Source organism: Temnothorax longispinosus, chromosome 11, assembly GCF_030848805.1.
Source record: "Temnothorax longispinosus isolate EJ_2023e chromosome 11, Tlon_JGU_v1, whole genome shotgun sequence".
Lineage (NCBI taxonomy): Eukaryota > Metazoa > Arthropoda > Insecta > Hymenoptera > Formicidae > Temnothorax > Temnothorax longispinosus.
The window spans coordinates 13,996,472-14,023,703 of NC_092368.1; the positions used below are offsets into that span (position 1 = coordinate 13,996,472).

General features: G+C 37.0%; 1 protein-coding gene across 5 annotated transcripts in view; it reads right to left on the reverse strand.

Annotated features, from left to right (window-relative positions):
- Syn1 (Syntrophin-like 1) overlaps positions 1-27,232 on the reverse strand; it is a 227,897-nt gene that overhangs the window by 92,511 nt on the left and 108,154 nt on the right. For all 5 annotated transcript variants that reach the window (XM_071792661.1, XM_071792660.1, XM_071792659.1 and 2 more), the window contains one exon: positions 8,640-8,828. In XM_071792661.1, the coding sequence (XP_071648762.1) occupies positions 8,640-8,828 (189 nt within the window). The remainder of the gene's footprint in view (positions 1-8,639; positions 8,829-27,232) is intronic.

Sequence of the window (27,232 nt, forward strand, 5' to 3'; positions counted from 1 at the left end):
AATTGCGATGCAGCTTCAATCTCCGATGCGTGCACCGGTGTGTGATACGCTTTAACACACTGAACACGGAATCTCGTCGCAAAACGAGAATTGCGCGAGAGGCCGTATCGCGTAAATTAATAATTCGCGACGCGAATAGTGCCAACGTCGTAACCGCTTCGCGTCTGTCGCGCTTTGAGAGGCGCGCTCGTGGAGCAGGTATATACCTATACGCCATCAGGTCTGCGCCTTAATGGTCGCCGTCGACACCTATGTAGTTCCTACGGCTTTTACTTCTGTCACCAAGTGAATTCGTCGACGCATTGACGCTGCAACATTGTCAGCGTCTACAAAGTTACTTTTCGTATCCGTATTTTTATTAAAGTAATTTTATTACAATTTCATTTTACCGCCATTACTGTCGTTACTCATAGTCACTGTAATTCGGAATAAACTTCGGTTAATCTTCTTGTCACATCATTATAGCACAATATATATATTCGTGCTCATAACATTTATACTTATATAGAGATGTGCAAACTATTCGAATTCCAATTTCTATGATTCGAATCCGAACTATTCAAAATAGCAGTAAAAAAATTTATTTCAAATTTTTTGTATGCTCTGTGATCAAATTGTAAGTAAAAGTTTGAATATGCGTAAAAAATCGTATATAAGCTATGATAAACTAGAATATTATTTTATTTTAATTTCTATCATGTATGTATAATTGGATAATGTTTAATGAATATACTACATTAGAGTATTTTAATAATTTATCTACGACTTTTTGCCTAATTTTTTCAGTTACCGCGATATTAAATTATGTGTCTTATTAGTTTTATATTAAAAATATTTAAATATGTTTTTTGCTTTAAAAGAATTTATATTATATAATCAATATTATTTTTTCACATTAAAATATTCTCCTATTGTTAGACGAGTTAGAATTCAATATTTAACGTGCAGTCTCTCTTTCATAAAATTGAAAAATATGTTTATATAATTATATTCAGTCTCAAACAATGCCCACTTCCTCTCGCTCCTCTCTCTCTCTCTCTTGTTGGTTGAAGCACATTATTATACATGACTAAGCCGTCATCTCGAGTTTATTATGTTGCGTTGATTTATGTAGTCGGTGTAACGAACCTTCAGCGTGACGGCGAGGTGTTTAGCTGACTACGCGAGAGAGTCAAACTATGTAAACGCGACTTACCGGAAGACACCGAAAGAAGCTGGACCCGGCACGATCCACGGAGGAATTCTCTGATAACGAGCACCATCACGGTAATCGGATTTGAAATTGCTACAAACAAAAACGACGACGAGCTGCACACTTATAATCTGATATTTGCCGAGTAAAATTTTATCCGATAAAGCCGAATGATTAAAGATTTGAAGGGCCGGGAATTGCATTCGATAAATCCGACCTACTTTAAAGAATTGGATGTTAAAGTGCATAAAAGTGGGAGGAATTAAGAGAAATGAAAAGGAATTTAAAAAATAAAAAAAATTGAAGAGATTCTGCGTAAAAAAAAAAAGAATTCCATGGGTCAAGCTTCTCTAAATTATATTTGAAAAATAATTACTAACTGGACAATAATTGAATCTGGTATTACAATTCCGCAAATGAAATCTCGTTTATTTTATATAATATATTTCACATTCATTTTATTCATTCAAGGCACCAATTTTATTTTAATGGATCTCAACCGATCGTGCAGCAGATAATGTTCCCATTTTGAAAAATAACGCGCAAAACGATTCAATAAAATATTATTCAAGTAAGTACAATTAAAATATCTTTATCGTAATCACTTGCAATTATATATAATTAAAAAAAAAACGTATTCTCATATAAATATTTAAGATTATTTATTAATACTCTTAAAAGTTTGATCTCTGAGAGCTACGCCAATTTCGGAAAAATATACCTATATCGAATCTTACTAAAATCCTGCCGCATTGGTAATACTTTTTAAGCCGCATCATTAATTCGAAAGCGACGTAAAATCCATAATTTCCATTACGTCAACAAAAATCTGGCGCTACCGACTTTGAAATGTTTAGCTCTTCAGATCTCTAAATGCTAAACTGTTGCGTCATTGTAACGGAGAAATCAGCATGCGTCCGAAACCCTTTGTGTTTCCGCGCCCTCGATCCTTAATAATTAACCCGTTCATTGTACACTCGATCCGCAGAGACGATCGCCGTAACAAAATCCTCGCCGTTAATGTTACGGCATTATCGTAGGGCCATCACTTATACAAACCGTCCCGGCACGGTACGCGTAACGATATCAGAGTATAATGGAGCCCTTACAGCGACGACGTGTATACACAACGCGATAATACTCGTACTTACACGATACACTATACACGCACGCGTGTGTCCACCGCCGTGTGCACGCCTCTGTGCGGCTGCACTCACGTATATACACGGCAAGCGGGACAAACGGGTGGTGGAGGTAGTCGTTTGTATCGCTTGGGATTCGCATGACGATAGTAATGAGACCTTTGCCGGAGGGCTTTTCGGCGCACAATGCAATTCCGCTTGTTACTGATAACAGCCCCCCTGCAATTGCTCGTTACCTATAGCCTCGCCCTTTTTGCATCTCTCAACTTTTTTTTCCCACCCGTGTCCATCTCTGTGATTTCCACGGTAGGCCCCTGGTTCATTTCTTGTTGCACCAATGGTGTCTTTGATAGATATAGTTGCTCTCGTCGAGAAAGTATCGCGATCAAAAGCGCTAATTGTCAATGCAATATAATGGTAAACTGTTAAGAAATCAAAGCCGAGGCAAAATTAAAGTGTATGAGATTCATATATTTATAATCACCTTCTATTTCTAATAAGCGTATTATTCCATTTTCCTGTCACTTATCTCCCAATAATATTATTACGAAACTTCCGCGAACGATAACCAACTCGATTAGTTGCATTTTCAATGTGTTCCTTCAAATTCACGAATATTCGTCACTATTCCACAGATATCGCTTCTAGAAATTGAAAAGAAAAAACGAGAAGTTGGAAAATGTTTGCCGTGGATGATCTTTTAATTTCCTTGTTCTTCCGATAAACTTACAGCTTGCTCGATCTTGTTCAGCATGAAATTTGTTTTATCTTCGCGCTTATCCGATTATCAATATAACGAACCAACGTGGCAAACTTTCAATAGAACGCTGCGAGTGTAAACGCAATATTGTGTGCGTTTCTCAAAAGGATTAATGAAAAAGAGAATGGATTAAAGACAAGATTAAAAATTTAAATGCTGTACACGTTGTTACGATTATTTACATATCTCTCCTTATATATCTCTCATCCCTTATAATTTTACTTGCGTATTGCAGATTGGTAGTAAATCTCTGATTTCTAATATGATAGATAATATTCTCAATTATATATGTACAACTAACTTCCAAGAGAATCCTCCATTCCCAAGTAGAACAGAAAAGTCAAAATAATGTCAGTTTAACGTCCATTTTATGTCAATATAACGTCAAATTTACATCATTTTGACATTTCTGTTCTACTTGGGAATGGAGGACTCCTTAACGGTGAGAATTAGTTCTTACAGTACCTACATTTTGACAAGTCAAAATAATGTCAACTTGAAAAATGACGTAAGTTTGGTCAGTACGACGTCAAATTCACGTCATTCTGACTTTCCGTTCTCCTTGGGTTTGAGAACCCGAATGTCATTCCCGCAGCAGAACGCAGAAATTGATCACCGCGCGCCGATGTGTATCACATTCAGACTCGGACGATCGCACAAGTCGAAATCAGAAACGGAAGGTGAAAGAGCATTGAGATGGAGAGGGCTAGGGAGAAGAGGGAAGGGAGGGAGGGAAAGCGTAGAGTGGAGGATGCGAGAGTTAAATTAGTTTCCGGGGCAAAAGCTGGCTGCCGGCCGGTTTTCAGGACCTAACCCCCGTGTATAATTCCAGAACAGCTCCATCAGGCTGGAACCCACGAAGAACCTTCCATCCAGACTATCCGACCGCCTCCGCTATAGCGCCGCACGAGGCATCCCCTAACACGTGTGCGCCCACCACCTTCCCGGACTTCGCGGGCGTTGCAGTTTGCGAAGTTAATTACCGCCGGATAATTGCACCCTATATGCCGTCCGTCTGATTAATGAGGCGCGGCTGGGCGAGAATCATCAGGGATACTAGAACCTTTACTCGTCTTTCTCTATGGCATCTCTCTCCTTTTGTCGTCAAGGAGCGATTTGCGATCCTCTCCGAGATAATGAGCTATTGATTTATGCCTGATTCCAATTCTTGGCTATTTTAATGACCATTTTTGTAACTATCGCACAAATATCGGAATAAACAAATGGGAAGTTTCTGAAATTACGGGAGTTTTACGCGGATTATTGTAATTAATTTGAAAGGAATTAATGTTTTAGAAAATTAGAGATAATTTGGGGTCCCAATTCTTTGAATTTAAACTCTCAAATAAAAATAAGATAATACTAATTGATTTTTTCGTAAAAAAAATTAGATGTTTTTCCTAATAGAACTTTAGTAATTTATTTAAAAAAATATCAACAAATTTCATTTTTATTTCAAATATTACATTTTATATTATAATTTTCCAATCCTAAAGTTCTAATTTCCTTACACTTAAGGATACTTGTATCCGAAATCCACTGAAATGTGATTGCTCGTGGATTTCGGCGAACTTGAACGAATTAATATCTGCGCAATCACGGTATTACTGTTCTCGCTCATCCCTAGAGGGTTGTTCTGAAAACGATTCCTTCGAGAAATCCTCATGGGAGAGTATATATACAGGTTCCCGCAGGAGATGCTTTTCGCACCGCTTGCGGTTACCTTGCGCGAGCTTGCAAAGCAGTCGTCTTCTTCGGCTCTAGAATCCTTCATGCCTGAAGAGCGGGAACTCAGCAAGATCTCGAAAGGTTGCCTCGAAACGGCAGGTAAGCTTGATTACTTGACTTTGCGTCGCGAACGTCAATTCCGTCTGATATGCTACCGCACATGCTTAGGAGGACACTTCACACGGGTAAATGATCAAAGAGCGTTGATTGTTAATTAATTAACATTGAGAAGTACATCCAGATTACGTAATCGAGAAGCACACTCAAATTTGAACAAATTATATGCTTTGATTTAATACATCACAGATTATATGTACCTAATTATATTATGCCTGTAACTCACGTATACAGGGTGTATCAAAAGGTAAGATGAATCAACCAGCAGGTGAAAGAAAAGCTTTACTAGAATATATATAAATTATAAACATTATATAATTATATACATATACGACGTAGAACAAAACATACAAAATATAAAATCAGTAAAAAATCAGGAAAATAATGTTAGGTTTATTTAAGTAGTACAAGTCTTTAATAAAGTTTACTGCAGAAGTTTCTGTAACGCATTATTGAAATAAAAAGAAATCAGCGTGAATACCGTTAGCATTCATACAACATAGATTGTCCCATTCTGCCAAAGTCCCCATTTCAGCCCATTTAACCGAGTTCAAATGCAAAAAACATCGTGCGCATTTTCATCTCAGCGATTTACGTATAGCTGCGCGCTCTGACAGCCGCTAGTAGAACACCGGCTTTTGCAATTCATGATCTAGAAAAGCTTCGAGCGGGGACGCTTTCGAAATGGCGACGAATACAGGCCCGACTGTTTGTTTTCAGCCACGCGACGAGTGTAACTGAACGTTTTCAACCGCAAAATGATGCTCGCGGTCGCGGGCATCGTGTAAACACGCGCATTCAACGCGCGGGCAAAACCGCGTCTTTCTCTATTTTTTTTTACGCCCTCCTCTGACATACTACGCTTTTGTTCTCCTTTTGCCGCGGGCGATGCGATGCACTGCGCTACATAGGATGCTCATTTGCACGTAGCATTCCATCACGACGTCTGGCGTCATCTCTCACTGCCGTTATCTCAAACGTCATAATCAGCAATACGATACACTTGAATATAAATACAAATGCAGATCCAAAAAGTGGCGGATCCAAGTTCAAAGCCGGATGTGCTATTCAGGTGCAGACGCAATCCAGAATTTACTTGGAATTTTTTAGGAAATATAATTAGGTACATATATTACAAATACCAAAAATATATTCAATATCCTTTACAGCGATTTGCTACAATTGTTTCTCCTAATACCGCAAATCTCATTTTTCGGCAATCGAGATTTTTACCTGCGCTTTAACGCAAAAGGATTACGGCGGTTTGCGCATGCAACGTGCATGTCCAATTTATCGCTCCTGTTATCATTCACGTTCATCGATCGAGGCAATATGAATGCAATCATCGTCGCGGCAACGACATAAAATTTACTGCATCGGCTGTAAAATTCACCCGTGGACCAGAATGTTCGCCCGGCTGCACATTCACTGTCCGCGAGATCGTTACAAGCATCCAACGACCGAAAATTATTGAGAGGCCTGATCGATCTAATCTAACACACACAGGGTGTCTCTATCGTCGATCTAATGACAATAACGCCGTATCTTCTTTAGATTTAAAATTACTTTTTGTTGCAATTTCTCGTCTATATCGTAGCAGAGTTAATAATCTTATGATTGGCGCTCAATTTTTTTATACCTACCGCAATGCAAATGCACCACTGGATTGATTTAAGAAATATCAGCATGCGGAAGTATCAGTAAACGTTACTCCATGACATGGCTTAGCGAGATGCCGGCAAGAGATACGGCACGTCCCTGATTGCGTTTCTTAGCTCGCAGCCACCCCCTTACTGTCCATCCCGTCTGTCATCACCCCTTTCGGCGCCAACCGCCGCGCGCTTGTCTCTTCCCTTCTGCCATCTCCTCTTAATAGCGCAGCTATTCTCCCTCTCGCGGTTTTTCTTTCAGTCCAGAAAAGTCCCAGGGTCGGATTTAACCCTTTAACCTCAAGAATGTTTTTTATGTGATACTCGTATAATACTCTCAGAACAGATTTTCAGTATTATTAAAACAATTTTTATTTAAAATATACTTGTTAAATAAATATATTTATTTATTTAACAAAGTATTATGTAATTATGTATATACGTTATATATTGAGATATACTATAATTTTCGATTACCATTTTTCAGACTTGCACATCCCTTGATTACTTTTTAAACTTCTTAAATTTCACAATTTATTACAATAAAATAAAAACAATAATCAAAATAGAATTACGGCAAAATGAACAACAATAGTACTGAAATAATAGAGGCATTTAGCTAAACCGCTCAAATAAAACGCAACCGCTGCGCGCCACATATGGGCCACCGCTAACAATCCTCAAGAGGTGAAAATTTGCTCAAGCCGGCCCTGAACGGAGACAGCGCGCTCAGAGAGTAAACGGAGAAGAGAGGAACGGAGAAGCTTTACAGAATTAAGGAGCCATTCGCCTTTCATTAACTCACTACGGGCCCAAGGGGGAGAGATATTCCCTTCGTGCTAACTCATCCCTAGTTTATCACTACCCCGTAGACGACGACGGCGAGGGAGAGGCGGACTGTCTCCGATAGAAGGACCGGACTTTTATCCCCGCCGCGAGGCCATTTACCACCGTCGCTTGGCAAATAGGTAAACGAGATCTTTCCCGATTCTCCTAAACTCTTCAACCGCGATCTAGATTGCGCTACTTCGTTAATCAAGACGATCGAACGCGCAATCCGTTTGCGTTTTCCCCGCCAGTCCCTCCCTCACGTTTATTTTCCTCTCGGAAAACGTTCACGTTTTCCGAGTTTTAGATTAAATTTCAAGTAATCGGCGCGGGCTCTCGCCTTAATCGCGCTTCAGTATTCCTTTTAGAAAAGAGGACTCTAATAAAGTAATTATAGTTACTCAGTTAACGAACCTTTAATTTATTTACTTCTTTTCGTTGAAGGAAGATTTGTTGATTTTCAACGTTGTTGTTCAAATGCAGTTGAAGGTGTCGCGTTAACAAATTTATCTCAAGTAGATTTTCGAAAGCATTTTAAAATAGAAATCGCAAGATAAAAATATCAAGGTTGTAATGCTTTTTTAATAAGAGCCGATTAAAGAGTTCACAAATCATAAAGCCAATATTTCAGGTATGACAAATTAGACAGTAAAAGTATTGTCATTAATTAAGTCGTTAAAACACTTATACATACATGAGATTTTCTTATTAAAAATGTTATCGCGCATACACCGTTGAATTAGTGTCAAATTATATTGAATTGAGTCATTTTTAATCATTCCTATAAATCGCCACTACTTTCACTCAAAATATGTCGTTAATTTAATTAAAACAATGTCAACTTAACTAAACCAATGGAATTAAAATAATACTGTTAAACTGTTATACTGGTTAAAAATAGCAAAATGTTATTTAACTCAAGGGGTTAGTAGTTTAAATTTTATCCTTTAATATTTAGCAGTGTAGCATTTATCATGTATAATAGTCCAATTCGAGCAAAGGTCATGAATTCGAACAGATTCGAAATTGATTTTCGCTAAATGAAAGATAGGTTGTGTTCACCACCGTGTGATAATCCTCTTTCGGTTAACATTACAACAAATTGGGAAATACCCCGGAATCTCGCAGATCCAACCGCGCGCAACCAGCGCGGGGTTAATCTTTACACGGCAGACGTGAGCTATACTCGAACCACGCATCGACTTTTCGGTGTTAAGACTTACCGGGATCGGAAGAGGGATGCGCTCTGGTGAGTCTGCAGAGTTGTAATGGCAGATAACGAGTATCCGCCCGCGGTGGTGACTTCGGCGGCGGCGGCGTCGCGCTCAGGAAACCGCGCTGAAGTTCCCAGCCCACTTCCTGGATGATCGAAGCCTTCCTGAAGTACGGCGTCACTTCCCGCAGGTACTTCACTGCAACGAGAAAACACGCCGTCAGAGAGAGTGTCTCGCCAACTCTGGATCAGGTGAAAATATAAATGTTTACGTTTTATCTCACAATTCTGTCCTAAGCTCTCACTTGATGTGAGAGCTTCTACATAACAGATCTGTCCATTTTAGTTACGTTTATTATACTTTTATTTTTTTCCCCCTCGCTCTATAATCTGAGCACTAATATACATATTATAAAAAACACGAGCAAGAGCAATTAGCATTGCATTATAGATTTGATATTTTCGTAGCAATAAACCGCTTCCAGTCATACTTTTAGCTCAAGAAATATTTTTTTTAATCAAAATACAACGTAAAAATTTATTATATACACTACAGATAGTTAGTAATTAAAGTTTAATAATAGTTTTAATAATAATTAGTAATCCTAAATTTTATCCTAAACTTTTAAATCAATAAAAAATATTCTTTTTACAAAAAAAAAACATTTGTCCTTGCATACTTAGCTTAAGGGGATCCTGCAGCCGTATGATTTACCGACATTATCGTTTTTCGATGGATCTTTTAATTGGCTTTACAGAATTGCAAGTTTTTGGTCTAGAATTAAAGTACGCACAAAAATCTAGGGTAGAAAACGCGATTTTATATCAAAAACACCAAAAAATTAAAAATATTACTTATTTCGGCACATACGCAGCTGTCACCTGACGACAATATTTGCTTAAAACAAAAATTCTGCAGTTTATACATACATAATTTTTATCATCTGCCCTTGGGAAAACATGTAGGAATAATATCGTGCAAGTAGAAGTAAGATTCAATGCGTACAAAAAAAGATCCATCGAAAAATTATTTTAGTAATGCAAATACGGATGCAAATGACAAGAAGAGCAGCAACAGTAGTTGCCGGATCTTGCGAGAGATGGCGAGCAATCGAAAAAAGAACAGATGTCATTTCGTTAGACAAAGACAGATATAGGGAAAATAAAATTAGAAAGGTTGACATTATCGACATCGAGGAAGTTCGCCAGTCACTGCAGGATCCCCTTAATATTTATATTTTTCATTATAATCTATATTCAGCGTACAGAATTACAATTTTCTTCTACTTCCTTTCAGATCATATTTATCTTTACTCAGAAAAAAAAACAACTGCGGATTCGCGAATGAGTCCATTATCGAAGAGAGGCTCGCGAGTTTTCCGGAAAACAAAAAAAAACTTTAAAACGAGAAGAAGCAATTTATTTTTGATGTGCTCTATATTACTCGCTTATGAGCTGAAGCGCTCGCGCGTTTCGAGAGCCTGCGAGAATTCGGCTAGGAAAAGCTAACTTTCTTTCCGAGAGAGACGCGCGGGTCTCTGAAACGAAAGTCGTGTCGCGGAAATCGAGTATCGACCTTTCAAATTGCGGGGGTCTCTCCGCGCCGGTTAGTCGACATCTTGTCGGTCCTATTACGCGAAATTTAATGGAGAACGTCACGTGGGCGACAGCGGCGACGGCGAGACGGGAGTGGAATTCTGATGTATCGTATTCCACGATGATCCAAGATCCAATATGTTTGCCATATGCGCGCGCGGCAGCCAGCTGTATTTACTCCCTTTCGATCTCTCAAATGACATTTCCCGCAGATCACGCCAATCCCCTTGATTGAATATATCAGCGTTCATCAGCGTTAGCGCTCTCAATGTTAGCGCCGTTGCTCTCTCGCGCTTGACTTCAGTTTTATGGGAATTATACGACGAGAGGATATATCATAGGTCGAACTATTCTACCAGAATATCTTCGCGCGGGAGGAAGAATTAATTGCAATTTTACAGCCAGTTAAAATTGCATTTCCGTTTCTGGTTCATTAATTAGATGAATTATACGGGGCCAATTTCGGCGGGGATATCCCGCTGAATTAATTTCGCGCTGAAAGGGTTAACCGGGGGGAAATGTGGAGGACCGTGTCCACGGCCGAAGATCAAGCTGCCGTGTCCAACTTTTCATGCGCGCACGTACTCGCTGCTGCGACCTAGCGCTGCCATATGCCGACGCGCAACGTATTTCTATTGAATTTATTTCGGTGCTCTGGACGGTGCACGTTGCTGATTGCAGCTACATCGAGCCGGCCAGGCAGGCAGGCCAGGCAGGCAGGCATCGGGACGCCGCCGGACTCGACGCAGAGCGCAACGCTTCGCTTGCCAGTCACGTATTCCTGCATCATTTGCTATGGGTTTCATACCAGCCATAACTCTACGGATATATCCACCCCCCTCTCCCTCCCTCGCCCCTGTTACCCCTTTCTCCACCCCTTCCCTCCCCCTCCTACCCCCTGCGTCCCCCCGTTCGGCCTTCGACCGCTTCAAATCCCACGCCATAACTGCTGCGCGTCGAAATTGTGTCCTCTCCCAGGCCTTGCAGCTCTTAATCCGCCGTGCATTCATCGCGCCGAGGAAGTGGCGCATCGGAATTAATCAAGTCTTGCCTGTCATCGTTAATTTGAGCAAAGGCCGCTAATTTTCATTTCGCCAGCGAGCTGTTAATCGCAAGGGTGCGCGCCTTTGACAAAAGAGAATTCACGACCGGAATTGAATGGCATTGTATACTATGCTTGCGAGTCGGCGCGCGAGCGGAGCAGTGTATCGCGGAATGATGTGACGAGGAGATCGGTATAAGCTTTGATTGAGCTTTCACGTATAGGTTTGTTTAACGGTATTGTAACAGCTACTACAGATTCGTCTAGTTGCGTTTAGAATAAACTTGGACATTTCACATTTATATGATTCCTATAAGCATGAAATGGCAACTTGCAAACGTGTTGAATAAAATGTAAATTTACATGTGTAACAAGCAAAATAAATCAAGTAAAAGCAAAATAAAATATAGATTCTAAAAACAATGAAAAATCCATACGTATACTAACGTTATTTAAATATATTCATAAATAAATCTGTAAACACAATTAATCTAGCGAATTCTTTAATCTTATGGGATTATAAGTACCATATTTAAATATGGGATTTCATCGTATTAAACTGTACGTTTGTATATTTTCTTTATCCAGAATCACTACCTTCCTGATTGTACATCAGTTGCAGAATACCTCGCGTAATCCATTGTTATGATACACATACTAATTGAAAAATAATTAAGTAAAATACATTATGTAAATAAAACATACTTAAAGAGAGACTGGATCGAGTTAATCAAATTCCCTTTTTATATATATTCTTCCTCGAGCAATCTTTTGTTGGTTGAATAAGCGGCTCATAGCTTTCAGCTATAAGAAATCGAAGTTCGAACAAAAACCCATTGGTCCGCGAGGATCTATTATTGCGCGGCCTCCATCGGCACATTCTGCTTGCATTTCGTCGTCGAATGCGAGCCGTTACGCTGAATGGCCAGTGCAGCGTTGCGAATCAATCGACCATAATCGCGCCCGTTGAATCGCGTTCTCCCGTTTCCTGCGTCTGGAAAAAGCGTTTCGATGGCGGCCACGCGTACCGCATATCAATAGCCCATCTCGTCCCCCGAAAGCTGGCCCCTGCACCCCAGGAAGGATGCCTATATATAGCGTCGTCCTTGTTGCGGCCAGATAGGAAACTAATAAACCGGAAGACGGCTATCGTGCGCCCGTACTCGGCACAAATCGATCATGGCTCGATCCCAAGGTCGTATTCGATCTTCATACGTCACGGCCTATTGAAGAAGCGTTAATAGACAATTCAAACATTTGCACTGCATGGCACAATGTGAACCAAAGTTTATCGTTTATCGTTAATCTACTTAATACACATATAATTGTGAATTCTCCAAGTTCCTCATTAAAATAAAGTATATATACATATTTTATTTTAAAGATATAGAAATAAAAGAAATGCGTAATACTTCAAAGCATCCACACGCGTTCAAGAAATATTATTAATCTTCTATCTATATAAAATAGAATGTCTGTTGTATGTATGTATGTATGTATGTATGTGTATGTATGTATGTATGTATGTATGTATGTAGTTCTTTATACACTCTTAAACTATTCGACCGAATTTTAAAGAATTGTATATGAATCAGGGGTAGAATTTCCCGGGGAGTGTCATAAAGTGTATAATTTTTGGTTACCGATCTTTTGGGAAACCGGTATCAGAAATTTTTTCAATTTTTCGGTAAATAATTGACCGAATGTTTTGTAGGAAATGTTTTGATTCTGACGTAATTCCTGGACATAAACATAAAAAGTGTGTCGGGTGGCTGATTTAAAAGCGGTAACTTAACTTTTCCGTTTGAACACATTCCAGATGCTTGAGTTTTAAACTTTTATTATGGGATTGATACTTATGGGGTTGGGGGCCGGGGGAAATTTTTAGCCGGTGAATAAGTCCGGCATAACCCTGGGGACCAGCCTTAGGGTATGCGTAAGCATTTTCCTTCTCCAACAAAAAAAAATAGGATCTTAAAATTTGCAAAAGTTCCGTAGAAGAATCAACTAACCGATAGAACAAAATGGAAATAATAAATATCCACAATTAGTAGAAATTATTTTAGTAAAAACATTAATTATTTAATTGATTTTTGCTTGATAAGCTATTGCCTAATAAAGGAATTTTTTTCGTTGGAGAAGGAAAATGCGCGTTCAAGAAATTATTATTATATATATATATATATATATATATATATATATATATATATTTTATATTTTATAATAAAATATTTTATTTGTATAGTTTTATTACTAATTTTATTACAAAGACATTGGTTTTATTGTACTTTTACTTTACTCGCGGTCTTGTTTCGCCGACAAAATCTATATCTCCGTGAACTGAAACCTTGTGGCTCGCCAACAGATAAAAGAGCGAACGATATCGCGAAGAGCGTGTCTAGCTATTCGTCCTGGGACCCATACTCGTTTCAAATTCTCCTGTTGCGATTGGCAACAGGATTCGGATCCTTGCGAACCCTTACGAGGCGAGAATCCATTTCTTTCTCCACGACCGTAAAGCCTTTAGGAATTTCTCTCAAAGGATCCCCCATATAGCGAAACGTTCCTTACGTAGGGCAAATTTCCCGACAGATTTTTGAGTCTCAAATCCTGACAGAACCACCGCAAGCCATCCGAGAAAAAAGACATTAGGCTGAAAGTCTTCGTAATTTGCTTTTCGTTTCCCCTCGCGCGATAAGCAGAGTTTGCGAGAAACGAGTCCCCCTTTAGCTCCGCTTAGCGAAAGCTTTTCCATGTTAATCTTTCGAAGATATAAAATAGAAAAAGGCTTAAAATATTTTATCTTAAAATTTTTATAGTAATATTTAGTATTATATTCTTTATAAATAATTCATATTGTAGGAAATATCGTGTATATTTTAACCTCAGAATATATTTTCGCAATTTCTTAAATTGCAGTTCAACAAATCGCCTCGATTGATAGTCTGTACGATCTCCGTCCTAAATCCAACACCGTCACTTTTCCATAAATCGCATATCTCGGGAACATGATATCCTGTCGATAACGAGGTTGCAGGAAATGCGCGCGACATGAAAGTTGAGAAAAAATGTCGCGCGTGCTATCGGCCGAACGATTGGCAGCAGTATACATTTTGTATAAAATCGAAATTATACGATTCGGTGAGTCATGCAAAAGTAAGCGTATTGGATAAATCAATTCTGCAAAAATATATTTTAATCTGATACATGTATTCTAAAATCCGTGCATTATTCGATATATATTTTAATGTAATGTGACAAATATATTCATGAATTTTTGATCTAATAATATAAATCTGATCAAATCATTCACCTATCATTGTTAAATTTTTACTAAAAAATGTCCACTAATTTTCTACAAAATCACACATAAACATATGAGACATATCAATTTAGAGTTAATAATATTAAAAATATCCAGCAATGTTGTTATTATTTCAAATACACGTATATAATGTTATAATATGTAATAAGAGAAAAGATAATTTACAGATATAAGTTCTTATAAGCAAGAATCAAACTGATACACTTAAGTACCATTCATCCGATCTATCGGACTATCAATAGTGAGCGATATTTTGCTTTAACCGGCGTGTGATACTGCCGGTACAAATATCGCCAATTTGTCACAATCCTTTTCACCTCTTTTCCTTTCTACTTCCTTTTGTACAGCGTGTTACATAGCTCTCTTTCGCACACACGACCCGCTAACACCTAGCATGTCACGCCTTACACTATAATTTATCCAGCATATCGCATAGCACGCATATCCACGATTGGAGAAGCATACAATTTTTGTAATTTTTACATCGCTTTGTAATTTTTAAATCGCTTTCGTAGATTTCATCTTAATTACGTTTTTCGCGTGTACTCTACAGAGAAGAGAGGGATATTCTTGATTTGAAAATATCTTTAGGTTCAACGTGAAAACCTTGAAATGAGATTACCTTGCGTTAAACGAAGAAAACTTGCTTGAATAAAGTCATTTTATATAATTCAACCCAGAAAAAAAGTTAAAATTCTTAAGAAAATTACAAATTGTTGCATATATACCTATACGAAACAATGACACATTAATTTGAATATACATATAATATAAAGTTTGATTTGGCACTTTTTTTATTTCTGTGTACATAGTAAAAAAGGGCAAAAAAACTCGCGCCTACATATAAAAATATAAACTATAATAAAATTATAATAAATTCTTTTTATTGTAAAAAATAGTCGAGAAATAAAGAAAACAATAATAGCTACTCTACAAATTAGCGATATTCGTGGAACCGCATTTACCTCAGTTGCAGTTCGATATCGATCAAATGAATGAGGTTCTAAAACGCGCGAAATTGCTAAGTGCGGTGTTCCCTGATAAGCTTATATAATCCGTTGAAAAGAGCAATCTATAGCCTAAGGGAGCATTACAGAGAGAAAGATCCAAGAATCCTCAGCTTTGACGAGAGGAAGCCTTGATACATTGTCGCATCTAAAGGATTTTGCGGAGCTTTCTCTTACGGGAATCATACGATTATACTCTAGCAATGGCGAAAAGAGCAGATTTCTTGGGCGGCTTCTCGTAACCACTCGCCCGAGAGCAAAAATCTGATGGGATCAGCTGTTCTCTCCTTCGGTATAGCGTTGCCGGGAGAAGGTTTAATCTGGTAAAGGCGGGTCCGACGAATAATTCACTCAACGATGAGCGATACGAAGGGAAACGAGGGAAAAATGTGCGTATAGGTGAAAAATTGGGCAAATAAAACTCAGACCTGACCTGAGGTCTTTTAACGCAAGAACAGATAACAGAATCATCATATCTCGCTTTAGAATTGTTAACTACTGCGCAATAATTAGTGAATATTACTTTTAGTTTAGTCAAGCACAAAAACAATATTTATAAAGAAATATTTTGACATCACCTTCGAATTAGCTAATGAAAGAAATATCCTCTACACTGTTACATTCATATAAGTGCATGTCAAATTATACTCAATTTGAGTAATTTTTAACCCTTCCTATAAGTTGCCACTGCTCCTAAATTAAAACAATGTTAATTTAACTAAACCAATGGAGTTAAAGTAATACTGTTTCGTGTTAAAATAATAAATTTTGATACACCTGAGAATTAAAAGTAACAAAATGTTATTTTACTCAAGGCATTGGTTTAAATATCATCCTTTAATATTTAACAGTGTACATTCAACCTTTGAAATATTCGAGTAAAAAGAAAGCAACATATCATATCTTCCTCAATTAGAGAAATATGATTCAATATATTTGCTGTATCGGAAAATAATTTCTCTCATGTTTGGATCTATTTAGTTCGGTAGAATTTATGCAAACCCCAATCATCGATATCAAGAGCTATTATACAAATACATACAAATAAACGATATAGAAACACAATTCAGTTCTTAAAAATATTCCGGAAAAGCATCCAAAAGATCTCCTGAATTGCGTGATAAAAACTGCACTGCTTATATTTCAGCGAGTCGATACACACGCTCAATAAAATATCTGGATATTTCCGACATTCACAAGAGAGTGCATTCTTCTTTTTTTTATACGGAAAAATACAGGATAGCATATCTTCGTATTTGATAGGAGAGCTTCTTAATGACAATTTGCTTATAAACCATTGAGAGAACTTGATGCCTGTACGCCTGTACACTTCGATATATAACGATTGTAAATAAATATTTGAAATTTAAACATCACTCTATCCAGAAAATAATTTGCACGCAAGCTATTTCGATTGGCACAAAAGCAACTTCTTAATTTTTTTAAATCTATAAAGTATTATATAATGTCTCCAAAACAACTATAAAAATTAGCTATTAAATTAGCTGACTTTGTCTTAAGAAAATATCTTTGCAGCGTATCAAATATCAAATTTTATTAAAAAATTAATTCAACAAAACACAGTTTGCGCTGACTTAAAAAAAAAACCCATAAAGCAGAGAAAAGGTTCGTACAATCCTTCAGCCCGACAGCATTTTATACCCGTTATTTCGATGCTTGTTCGCGATCGGAAAAGCGCTTTCGAAAACGATATGATTTACGTCAAAGGATCCTGTCACGACGTACACGAAATGGCACCTTCGCGTGAAAAGGGTATTTTCTCGGCGCACACACACGGCGAGCGGCGCGGCGCGGACGGGTGTAGGAAGGACCGCTACCACCTGTCGATCCCACTGAAACGCCCGAGGGATACCGCCCTCGTGTGTGCGGGCGAGTGATCGACTTTATTCCCTTATTCCCGCAGAGACCCTTCGTGCCAGCCCGGGCGTCACGTTACGCTCGGACGGACGTACGAATCCCAGGTAGGTACGTCGATATCCCGAATTTGATTGTCGATCCTGTTCTGTCAACAACCGGCATTACCCCGTGCGTTCGCGCGCATTATTAGATGACGCGCGTGGATATAAAGGCCGCGAAATGGAATATATTCTCGCGTGAGCTGGTCAATCCAAGTGGTGCGAAGGGCCGCTTTGATACGGTACGTGCAAGAGAACCCAGAAATTCTACACCCATCACGAGTCGAAATAGTACAATTTATTTGCGTTTCATGCTATAACGATAAAAAGTAAGTGTTAGAATTTTTAATATGTTTAAATTATACGAGAATTAAAATCGGAGGCAGCATTGTACTCTTATCTTATGTATTTACATGTTTAATTAATACGTGAAATTTGGTGTAATTTTGATCTTTTTGTAGAACACAAAAAATATATAAATAAACCGTGAATTGTTTATTAGTCTTATCATTTAAAATTGCGCTGACAGTTATGTAGCGGGGATCAATCGACCTTTCCAAGACGCTCTGAAAATAAAGTAAAACGAGAAACCGGATGTCGATTTCCGCGCGTGTTTCCCGCCGACACAAGATATTTTTAATATCCGGCAAATCCGTATTTCCTTATTCTGTGTGAAAGTTGATGTATAACGTAACCCGAAAAAGTGTTATTTGCTAAAAAATATGTTCTTCCGACTTATTAGAGTTTGAATTTAGCAAAACGTTAATTTCTTAATAATTTTCTCGCAAATCGTATATTTTCTAAAAAATTTTAAATAGTATCTATCACAAATAAGTATGAAATATCTTCCAGTTGCCTTTTTACTATAATATTTTTACACGTAGTATAATAAGATAAACTGATTTATATAAGGAAAAATACGTTTCTATTATTTTAAGAAAATGAAAGAAAATACTCTTTCGTCGCTGTCAGGAAAATCGCCATCGGTTTAATAAATTATTAGTTAGAAATCCAGGATTCTCTGTGAGAATTGCTCCTAATAAGTCTTAAAACACCGAGAAAAAATGTCGCTATTTTTAATAATGTTGAAGAAAGTATAAGTATATGTGTAACGTTTTACGTAAGCTATCTTGTATATCTTTTTTACAATTCCACCAAAATACAATATAATTATAAACGCCTTTCATAGCGAAATCACGTTTATCAGCCATGCGAACTCTCTAAATCTCATAAAGTAGTTTCGCCACTAATATATTAGAGTAATTGCGATAGTCACTCCAAAAAAGAAAATTGTCACTATAATTTGAGTAAATTCGGGCACTCATAAAGTATAATAAAAGTGAATTTTTCACTCAAATTTTTAGAGCGGCTACTCAATCGAAGTGATATACGATCTCACTCTAAAACTGTAGTGAATCACAATTCTCACTAAAGATCGACTGATAAATGCTATAATAAATGATAAATACTCTAAATAAATGACTGATAAATGATAAATAATAAATATTCTAATAGAATAAAATTTTCCATTCAAAATTGTAGAGTGACACTGATCTACTGTACTCGAAAAGAGTGCCCTCTCACTCAAAATGGAGTGAGATTTCACTCCAACTTATAGAGCGCAATTTTACTTTCTTCATAGAGTGGCGAATCGCTCGAAGTGCACAAACTCAATTTTCACTTTTCGTTAAACTTGCATTTTACTCGTTTTGAGTGATATTTCACTCTCTGACTTTTATATAGAGAGAACGCAAAATATTTTCAGTTTACAAACAAGGATGATTTTTATTCACGGAACCATGAGACTTTTCTCCGTTCGCGGAGTATATTGTAAGATCTCTCGCGAGCAAGATTCCTCTCTTTGCATCTTTGGGCCATCGTCACCGCAGTGGCCGATGTTTTCAAACTGCATTTCTCTTCCCCCTTCTTTCTCTCTTTTTCTTCTTTTCGCATCTTTGCCACCTTTTCTAGCGACTTTTTTTTCTCTCATGGAGCTGAGCTTTTCAGTCCAGAAATTGTGCCGGTTCTAAAAACTTTCCTCGCCATGACGGGACAACGCCGAAAATGGGCAAAACGAATGGAAGAGATAAGATAGTGCTGAAATATTTAGTACAGCGAGACTATGTAAAAATTTTCGTGGTCGTTGTCTTTTTTCCACCTTTCAATAGTTTCTTTCTCGATACTACCTTGTCGGTTTAATTTTTATTTCCCCTTTTACATCGTATATTTTTATAAAGCCGTCCTTGCTCTCATTAAAATCAATGGAAAGAGAGCGAGGAAAGGAGAGAAAAAAAAGAGAAGAGAGATTCCAATTATAAACTTACCGCAAACTTTAATATACATAAAACAATTTGCAGTCTGTACATAAACTTTATCATATAATGATACAATGTCCAAAAAACATTTATTTATCCCTAAAGAGCAAATTACAAAGACCCGCGATAATAAAATTAATAAAATTCTATTAAAGTGTTTTTATTCATAAATTTTAAAGAGCAATGTAATTTCTTCTGAATACATTTTTTTCCAGAAAAAGCCACACTAACAACATTGCCACTTCCATTCGCTATATACCATTCGCATGTTTACCTATCTCTTTGTGCCACGTCTTTTATGCTGTAAATGTCTTTTACGCCCGACGTGATTTATTTAAGAAAGGACGCCGACTAGCGCGCCACTCGAAATGTTTATATTTCCTTGCGTATTCAATAAGTAGCTTTCTTCCTTTCTTACGCGAGCGGCAGCATCGTCCGCTGCAGCCCCTTCGTATTTCCTTCTTCATTTAACATTAAAAAAATACAAGTTTTGCATGTATGACGCGCGCGTTGATCCCTTCTTTCTGTAATTTAATTCTGTGGATAGTGAAATTTAGTTTGGATATAAAAATTTTGTGTCCATTATTGCAAAGATTAAAGAGATTTATACCGTTATTTTCTGATTTTTTAAAGTTTGGTAAATTATACGAGAATCACAGATTCTAAGATACAAAGATCATGTTCAAATATTTAAAAAATAAAAAATTTAACTCTTGAAAAAAAGCACGCAATTTATTACTCAAGTCGGTCGTGATGCTGTCGAAGATGCTGGAAAATTTATCTAAAATTAAAGAAAATCATTCATATGTATATATCTAATATTATATAAATATATGTATCTCTTCACAAGTTCAAAAGGCAAAGTTGACGGTAATAAAATTAACAGGCAGTCAGCTAGTCAGCCTCGCTTTGCGTCAACCTTCTTTCATTTTCATCCCTTCGCGTTTGCTCGCGTTCTTTCACAGTCTACATCACTCACAAGCACCCCTCTACTTAGAGAGAGCGAACGCGCGCCACCCTCGCTTTGACTTTCATAGTGTTGCACAGTACTTAATGATCACTGTATAAGGAACGACAGGGTGAAAGGAGACAGAGGGACGATTAAAGTCTGGAATATCGTAAGCTGAACATTAACCAGAGGCAATGTGTAAGGAAAAGAAGTAGGAGCAAGGGTAGAAAACAGAAAAGAGTGAGAAAGAGAGAGAGGGGGGGCAAGGGAAATGACGACTGAAGACATAGAAGAGAGGTTGGGGATAGTAAAATATGGGCCAGACCACGCTGGATGCTAATAATAATAATAAAGGCGAAATAAGAGAAAATGGGACTCGGGAGAAATTCACGGGCTTGTAATAAATTCAGGATGAAACAGCCGTTCCATTTGTGGCTAAGAACTCTAAGAAGAGGAATGAAGGAAAATAAAGAAATGTGGCCGCGAAAGGACAAAGCGGAATTTAACATACAGGTACATTTGCATATCGCCGGATATATGCATGTGCAATGCGCGCGCGTATGCGAGTTTGAATATGTTACCCTGTTAAATATGTTAAATATGTTACACTGTTCAAAGTGATTACTAATTTTCTTAATTTAACAAAAATTCCGTTATTGAACGGTTTATGCAAATTACATTTCGCGTATGAATATTAATGGCGCCAATCAAAAAAACAATTGCATTTTTAGGTATCCTCAATTCATAGTCATCACTCTCCAATGCTGCTTCATCAATAACATAGTACCTATAATAATACAAAAAGTGTTATATGATTCTAATTTTTTTTAATATTACAATTCCTTTTATAAATTCCATTCAGTCATTATGACTATTAATTAAAAGTTCACAGCTACATTCCTCTCAATTAAATTAACATCGCACAATTTATCAATTATTTTTCAATATTACTCTTTTCATCCTTTAAATCTATCACTCTGTCAAAGATGTCAAATTGTCATACTGCATTTCTGACTTTAATTAATCGCGAATGAGCGAAAATGCGCTATCGAAATATTACGCGATCGGATACCTTGTTTATCAAATGTCGCCAAAGCATTACGAAATTATTAAAATTGTCGTTTAATTAAGAAAAATCGATGATAACAATAAAAAAAGATATCTCATCTCTGATATCTCACAAAAACGCAAAGACAGCGTTCGAGAAAGTCTCAAAATGCGTGACCGTTGACATAAATGTCCGAGCTGGAAGGAAAAAGCGGATGAAGCGCGGAAAATTGAGAATCGCTCTGCCATAACTATACGCGGATAATAGCGCGTGGACGAAGCAGCGAAGCGCGCGCGAAGAGCACGTGTGCGAGAGCGAGACTTTCCGCCGTGGAAGGCGCTTGCATTTCGCGGCGGAATTTATAGGAGCGATGCGTATACGGGAAATCGCTCGAGTGCTCCTCCGCGATGGATTCCCTTTCCGCGTCACTACGTTGCTATAGAGAGATACGTGGAAGGTACTTTTGTTCTTGCGCAGCACCTGCCGCGGAGAGATGCTCGCGCTGCGCCGCGTTATCCCCGGGATTCAAGAGGCTTTAGCTCCTCCGAGTCGGCCCGAGTCTTTACATTCTTGAATAGCTGCATAAATAATGGAATATGGACCGTTTATTTTTAGGAACGTTGGACACACGGTTCTGCAAATTATCTTCGCAAATAAATTTATCGTTACATTTTTTTTATGACGTAAATACTTTAGACAGGGAAAGATTAAAAAAGCTATCAAGATTAAACAAACTGTCGATTAAAAAATTATATATTTTATACATATAATCCTATTTCTCTCTCTCTCTCTCTCTCTCTCTCTCTCTCTCTCTCTCTCTCTCTCTCTCTCTCTCTCTCTCTCTCTCTTTTTCCTCTTCTTTTCCTATCTTTCTCCTACCCCTTCACGCCAGAAGACGAATTTTTCATAATTTAATATCAAATTTTGTTAGGTTAAGTTATCATTTTTCTAAGTTACTCAGGTACAAAAATAGTAACATTTACAGTCTACAAAATAGAAAAATAGTAACACTATAAATTGCACACTTTAAACATCACATACCGCATATTACAATACTTTGATATCACGAAAACATCTCTCGAGTTGAAATAGTTATGTAAATTAATTAAATAGTACAGATTCTACCAACTCACCGTTTGTAGTGGCTATAATTTGGGAGAAAATCGATGCGCATTCGTCTTTATCATTAACGCGGACCGGCGCGCGACCACGAAATGCCTGGCACGCTTTAGCATCAATTGACTCTAAAACACGCCGAGCAAATTTCTTCTTGCCAATTTAATTAAATTAAATTGCTTTTATCGCGACCGCAGCATCACAACGAGACGCGGCGTCTGCCCCGCAAAATAAATCAGGGCAGATTGACCCTTTGATGGCGTCGTTCAGTATATGTAATCAAGCTCGATGACGGCAGGATATCAGCGGACTATTACAGACAAATTTACATCCCGATTTAATTTCAAAAGTATTTCTGCCGTTACGAATATTGCGTCGAGCGTAAAAGAGTCTTCATTTCCAGTTTAATCAAATTGTCTCAGAGCTAGGAAGAAAAAAAAAGAATAATTCCGTCTTATATCCGTATAAATCCGTGCAGATAAATGTTATATGTTCGTATGCATATGCAATATCCTTTGTATTTAAAAGCGTCATTATAAAGGGAAACAATATCGCCCGCGCGGTGCAATGCATTCGGAAAATACAGTACAGCCGATAAACCGTAAAATTTCGATCGTCGCAACAGCGATGGCAGACGTGATAAAGAGGGCGTACAGGCAGAAACAATGGCAGCGATTTGTAATCTCGTCCCCTGGCGGCGGCACAAAATTATGAATTATGAATTATAAATTAGTGAACGACGCACAAGAGCGATTGTGGCAAGATATAAATTGCCCGATAATTATTCGGTCCACGATCCGACATTTGTTTTAGAGTTTTCTATGGATGAGGAAATACGTTTCTATTATAATGTACCGTAAATGTCCAATGAAAAATGGTCGTTTAAAATTACTTTTTTTAATTACAGAGAGAGAGAGAGAGAGAGAGAGAGAGAGAGAGATTATTACAGGCAAAAAATTAAATATTAAATAATCTTATAAAGTTAAAATAATTCAAAACCAATAAGTAAATGAAACAACAAATTGTTAAATGTTAAATTGTCTGTTTTGACTTAAATATTGTGACATTAAGATCTTGTTGCGGCTCTGGGCCTTTTTCATTTGTTTATAAATATTAAATATTTCTTTAAAAAAAGATGTTTTTACTAGACATATGTATAATTAAAATACATGTCGCATCATCTATATTTTTCCAATGGAAAAAACTAATTTCATAATGAGGTAAAATATATACATATTTATGTTTGATTATCTAAAAAAAATTATTAGCTTTACTTATAAAATGATATTATGCCGCAATAGATATAAATATTTTTAGCCATCCAAGCTGGAAATTTGGAACTGTTACTACCTGGATGTTAATTATTGAGAAACTTAAAGAATTTGAATATTCGAATATAATTTACCGAAGAATTTTATAACTGCAGCAAAGATATTATAACTGCAAGGATAATAGATAACAAATGTTCATAAAAATAAATCTAAACAAGTTTATATAATATATAAAAGCCGTGAAAGCATCGCAAATATTTTCCTTTAATTATTCGAAAACATCTCGTATGGCCATGTCATATAACTGGTACGACATAATTAAAGGAGTGGCCATACCACCGGCGGTGCGCACGTGTCGAATTACACGAGCTCTCAATCCGATTATACATGATCCCGTACAAAAGAGATATCACCAACGAGAAGCGGGAACTGCTCTACTGTTGCAGCTGCTGAAATTAGAAGCTTCTGTTTCGTTGCGGCTGTTACGTTGCCTCTGGGTATACCGCGGCTCCGGTAACGATTCCGTAGTCGAATAAAGTACTTCAGTGAGTCATCCCTGGGGCGTTCATGGATTAACAGGGTGCTCGTTTTAACGAATGTCGATCTCCGAAGAAGTAAAACAATATCAATTGACGAATTTTTAAGAACTCCGTGTCTACTTATTATTGCCTTCTCCAATCAGAACACAAGTATTCTAATCGGAATGCAATAATAAGAATAAGACACGGAGTTCTCAAAAATTCTTTTAGTAATACATTAAAAAGAATCAAATAATTCGAAATTTCATAATTCTAGAATATTCTACAATATTTATATTTCTTAATAAATAACTGAAAATTAATAAAACCCCGTTAAAAAATTACCGACTGATAAATCGATCAACAAAATTGTTCTGTTGAATGACAAGTCCAAATTAATTTCTTACTGAAGAATAAATAAAAAAAGAAAGTTTGCTTGCAGAATACAAAAGATTGGCCTCTCTAACTTGAGGCAAAAGTTTTGTTAACATATTTTTCTTTGTCTCTATTAAATCCATATCAATTTCTGTTTTTGATAGCTACTGTTTCAAAGGATTCAAAACATTTAAATAAATAAAAAGGTAAAAAGAGATTTATATGTAAAATAAATATAAAATTTTTCAATCAACGGTATGTCACTTTGTGTAAATTGTCCACGGTAGGTCCGATGTACGAAGCTGGATTCCAGATATAGTTATATGCAACGGTTCGCGCTGTCGTTGCGTCTCCACCCCTCAACTCCTACAACCCGTTCCTTTCCGCTCACGCCGGGGACGGGGGATGGTCTTCCTTTTTTTCTCACTTCCGCTGAAATTCACGACACCCGCGGGAACGGCGGTGGCGGCTACATTCAGAGAAATGGCCGCCTTTAAAGGGTGGTCGGGAGATTTAAGGGTTTGAGGTTTCGCCGGGTAGGGCTGAAGTCAAGAGAAAAAGAGAAGGGTGTCTGCGGGCAGCTCGCAGACCTTAAATCTCGACAGAAATCGAGTCACATTGGCGTAGTGTGAACGAGAAGATGAAGATAACCGGAAACGCCTACGGTAAATGGATAAAGGAAGGAAAAAATGTTGCAGAGACGAAAATCGCCGAAATTGATAAGAAGCTTAGGGAATTGAATACAGGGTTATGCATTACAACGAAGGGATGCCGAATAAGATAAAAAAACGAAGATCCGCAAACGAAGAAAAGCAAAAATCCTTATAGATATTATGTTAGTTAATTGACATACAGCAGGAAACATTTGACATTTTTCTTCCACTTACTGATTTCCAAAAATATTGATCGTAAATATTTTTAGATCCATAATTTTTTCACTCATGCATTACACAGTAGATAGTAAAGTAAAAAACAATACTAATCGCACATTATACAGAATTTTTTTTTCAATCTCATGTAACTTTTTTCAAGTAAATAAGGTTTGACGATCAATCGGACCAAAACCAATGGTCGAATTATCACGATGATTTTTTGCCAATTTGTAGTCAATGAAATAAATTGGCGTTTAATATTTATTTTATCGTTGGCGAATTACGAATGTACTTTCGGTTTAAATAAGGTTTGGTTAACAAAATTAAATACAACATTGAAATTTAAAATAGCAAGTATTATAAACATATCAATTAAATTGTTCGGGAAAAACACAATTAACAATTATAATTTCTTTATATACTCGATACATTTTCCAGATACGTTACAGTCAATTTCGTGCGTGCACACTCGCGTAAATATCGAGAAATAATGGATAAAACAAAACGATTTCTTAACGTTTTAAGCACAGTCCCGAGATATTATTAGACATTCTGGTATAGCGGTTTAATAACGCATGCACGTATTTCATTTAAGCGTCTGCGATGCACCTTAATAAAATAAAATTAATTTTCATCCGATTTAATAGGGTCACACGTGACTTGTAGTACTATAAATTTCTTAAGATTAATTAGCTTATATCAGTTAACCAATATTTTCTATTTCTTGAAGTTGCACGGTTGCCACGTGTAGTATTTAAAGAATTGTAAATTTTCAATATACATTCGAACGTCTTGCATTTCGTGTATCCGTGTATATATGTATATATGTACTTTGCTTTCTAAGCATCATACAGTTTCATTTTATCAACTATTTAAAAACATTAAACTTTGATCTAAGCAATAAAACAGAACTAAAAGTTAGTATTTATATATAGATATCGTTAGAAAAAAATTAAGATTCTAGTAATTACTAGTATCCAACAAAATATATACATATAGCACTTTGATTACAAAGAATAAGATATAATAACTATTAAATTAGATCGACAAATATAGGCTGCACTGATAGCTACAACTTTTAAATCAGCAACTGTTTAATTTAAATTAAATCAATGGTTGTTCATTAATGAAATCAATTTCAAATTAATTGAAGAATGAGACATTGCTATTTATGAGTTAATGTAATTGGCAAAGTGTAGCCATTTGGAAATGACCGCACTGCGTTTTCAATCATCACCATCCAGCAATCACGT